Raw genomic sequence first — 4,083 nt, 5'->3', positions numbered from 1 at the left:
CGATAAGAGGATACGTGTCGAAACGTCGTGCTTTTAGAATAAAACTAGTGATTGTATCCCATAAAAACTGTGTTCTGTTAATGTGTTTCCGATCGCTAAATGCCACTTAAAGATTATCATTTCTAATGTATACTATGGTATTACTACCAAAACTGAGTTTTTATAACTTTATATGTAAAGCAACAGCCATTAGTACACATACTATTAAAGGGACAATAACACTCTTGTTGGCTTGAAAGCTCCAGAAAATAAATAATATCTCTATCTAAGTACTAGATGTTTAAGTGTCCTACCTGTTGTGTAAATTATCCATTACATCCTATTTTACTTGTCCAGAGGGTTCGAAAATATTTTTAAATCGAAGTTTCATTTGAAAAGGTTTACGTTAGACGTTTCAAACCATTATGTTGAATTTTTCAAAATTTTTAAATAAGGTGTGTTAAGATGAAATTTGTATCATCAATTAATTGAAATATTCTAAAATAGTACAATTTGTTGACCAGAATATAGATTGGGACATATTATTCAGTTACAACAAGAGTGGTATTGAGCCTTTAAAAGAGGTTTTATAATTCAACACGTGCTGTTTATATCCAATTAATTTTGACTCATGCTAAAATAATAAACATGTATTTTTTACTCGTCCAAAATGTGTAACACATTGCAAAACATTAACATATCGTTAATGAATATTATTATACATGTAAAAAAAACAGTTCCTACTAGATTACTGGTTTCCTCCCACTGTTAAAGACCCCTACGCGCAAGCGAATTATTGAAAGAAAATTAAACCATATGTTAGTCCCGAAATGACCTAGTTTGTGTCGAGTGGAGGTTAAACCCCATTTCTCTCTCTCTCCCTACTAGATTATACTCCATTCCTTGTTACTTAAATTAGCGTTAATGTTGGGTTGTATTACAAGTATTTAGACTGTCACAATTGTCGAAATCAAAAGGCTAATTCCTTTCAAAAAATATAGATAATGGTGGCTTTTTAGAATGCTAATAAGATTCAGGTGCCTGCAAAAATCTGAAACTCTTGAAAATCAGCAGACCTCATGACATTCGACAGCCACGGTTAATTTTGATGTATCATGCAAATATAGCTTTTTTCCATTTATAAACAGTAATAATGTGAACCAAAGTGTTGTGCCAGTTTCCTGACACCGCATTTTGTTTCATCAATTTCCTTCTAGTCGGTAAAATAAAGTGTCTCAAATCCCATGACTTTTCTTTGGGACCACACATAATTGTTCGGCAGTTTTCGAGCAATGATCATTATTTGTGTCATCATTTTTCCAGGAATTGGCTAAAACATTTAAAATCAGTGTAATAAACAGTCTCAAGTTACATTCGATCGTCGTTCTTCTCCAAGCGCAACATGTTTTTCTGGCATCATCGTTTGTTTCATCGCTGGTGATCGGCTCCGTAAGCGGCGCCTCCCACTCCCAGGAATCTAATTAGGTTTTTTTGGGCCATTTCATTTCTATAATGTACCTTCTTCCAGATTTTGGTTTCAAAGCCACATAAATATGGCTATCCGCTATAGTGTGTACATGTATAACATTTGTAGTAATGCACTTTACGTTAACTCAAAATTGGTGTATGAAATTGAGTTACCTCCCATAAACATACATGTACATCCTATGCCGAGTTAGATAATAGCCAATTGTTATATTCTTCTTCAACTGATCATCATTCAGGGATTTTCAATGTTTATTTAATCAGTTGTGGGCTAAAATTAAACAATGCTAAAATACATATACATACCCATTGGTATCGACACTTTAACACACATTTATCACCTCCGTTTTCAATTTAACAGCATTACTCTTAATCTTAATGATAAATTGCAGAGAGTGCAATAAAGTAACATAGATTTTAAGATATACTTACAAGTGTTTTTATAATATTGCCCCTGCCTACTGTAACTGTCTGAACTCTGAACATATTACATAGATTTTAAGATATACTTACAAGTGTTCTTATAATATTGCCCCTGCCCACTGTAACTGTCTGACTTACTAAAAGTTTACATACCCTTAAGAAACCTTCGAAATTGATCTGCCAACTGTCTTTTTGAGCCAAAATCTGTATACCGGTCTTCATAATATGAAGAACAGTATTTTTCCACAAGTAAAAGCAGTCCCTGTGTTGAATCTTTCAAAGATACCCTTAAATCTCAATGTGTATGTTGTATAATACTATTATTAATAGCAAATAATAATCATACTCTTCTGTTATTCAAATTTTATTAATGTAAGGAAATATAATAATAATTTTACATGGTACATACAAAAAAGAAATTGGAAATAACAAATTTTGAAAGCTTAATTATATATTATTACTGAGATCTTTGATAAAATACATGTACATGTACAAATTAGTTAAAAATATTCATAAAATCAGAGGTATTTTTTTAGAGTTTATATTTTGGCGTTTTAATATTTCATATTGCTTGATACTCCAGACATCAGGATGAATCCACCATTATCTGTATTACTATTACACATAACAGTGTAATCGGTTGATTTTTTTAGTCCTCTGGAAACTTGGACAGTTTCTGAATTTGTCCAAAAAGTTTAGAAGGGTGATTGTACAAATGTTAGAACCGGAATTAATCAAATATTTGCCAAAACAATTTATTTGCACACAGTAAATGAATCTGACAAAAATTTAAATGAATTTTGACAATATAATCATATTACATGTACTAATAAACACATACTGAATACATACACATCATCACACTTCCACAAAAAACATAGCTAATGATCCAAATCCACCCATAAGTATCAGCATCACATGTAAGCAAAAAATAGAAATGTCATTCATAAGTTTAAGTTCAAAGGGTTGTCTGTCCAAAAATATTAAAAACAATGTCAGTTTGTATTGGAAGCGAAGAAAGATTTTTGTTAAAATATAACCAATTATAAACGCTGTTCCCACACTAGCAAAAAACATCATGGACAGTAATCCTGATGTGAAGTTAAGTATAGATCGCACATGATTATACACTAATGTCCTGTGATAATGGTTGTCCTCTAGGGTTCTTCCCTTGTGGGATGAAACTAAAATGTATGAATTTGCCGTCATTAGACACGATGTGTGAGGTCCTTGATACCTTCTGACCTTTAATGGAAGAGGAAACATGTTTCTGGTCAATTTCCTTATCTGGTCCTTAAAGCTAAAAGTGGGTCATCATCACATTAACTGCAAATATCGAAATCTGAGGTAGTGAGTACTGGTACTTGTAAAATATACTAATATTGACTCTCTCTTTTTAACACACAGTAATTGTTAAACATACAATTGCTAGTTTATTAAGAACTAATTGATATTTAACTGGGATGTGTCTTCTTGTACCACCAATGTGGGGTTGGTTCTTTCAATTCCAAATAATAATAACCTTTAGATACCTAGGATTCTGCACCATTTTTAATTGCTTTTACTTTACAATACTTTCCTTTTTACACTATAATTACAAAAGTAAAGTTTATCCAATTATATGCACATTATAATTAGGCCAAACAATGATGTTTGACTGATGACCGATGTTAAATTATGCACTTTATTATTGCTGCTTTTTTTTCTAATCCTTTACTGGGACGTATAATCCACGTTCTACTTTCCAGATACAGCTACACATTATTGAAACAACAAATGTATTTTCGAATATAAATGACCGTTATTTGTCGATTTTCAACGTCGTATCCTAATGACTTCGCGCATATCGGCCAAAAACAAAATATCAATCTTAAATGATTATTTACCAAAAACAACTATTTTTTTTCTGGAATTACTAAGGGAAGTGACTCCGTTTGCTTTGTTTCGAATAACCAGTCCAAAATAACTATATTTTTATTTTTATTGGACAAACAAGACTATCAATTACAGTTGTCGTAAATGTACATATTTCATGAAAACTCTTCATAATATGCCATGTGTTTTTTCTTATTTCACTAATAAAGTGTACTGGTTGCTTTTGTATTGTGTATTGAATATTAGATGACTTGATTTGTAGTTACAATCTCCCAAGCAGAGTTGTCGTAAGGTAAGAACGCTTAACGATATAAACGTTAG

At 31.7% G+C, this 4,083-nt stretch overlaps 1 protein-coding gene across 1 annotated transcript; it reads right to left on the bottom strand.

Annotated features, from left to right (window-relative positions):
• Positions 1 to 2,241: 2,241 nt before the first annotated feature.
• On the bottom strand, positions 2,242 to 3,797 carry LOC126826083 (transmembrane protein 250). The gene has a single exon (XM_050555545.2). The coding sequence runs from the start codon at positions 3,151 to 3,153 to the stop codon at positions 2,746 to 2,748; it is 408 nt and encodes a 135-aa protein (XP_050411502.1). The 5' UTR covers positions 3,154 to 3,797; the 3' UTR covers positions 2,242 to 2,745.
• Between the last annotated feature and the right edge of the window lie 286 nt (positions 3,798 to 4,083).

The sequence above is a fragment of the Patella vulgata genome, chromosome 1 (genome assembly GCF_932274485.2).
Source record: "Patella vulgata chromosome 1, xgPatVulg1.2, whole genome shotgun sequence".
NCBI lineage: Eukaryota > Metazoa > Mollusca > Gastropoda > Patellidae > Patella > Patella vulgata.
This window is presented reverse-complemented; position numbering and strand designations above follow the sequence as displayed.

Coding starts and splice junctions, on each gene's coding strand:
- LOC126826083 (XM_050555545.2), bottom strand. CDS start 3,153: ATGTTTCCTCTTCCATTAAAGGTCAGAAGGTATCAAGGACCTCACACA.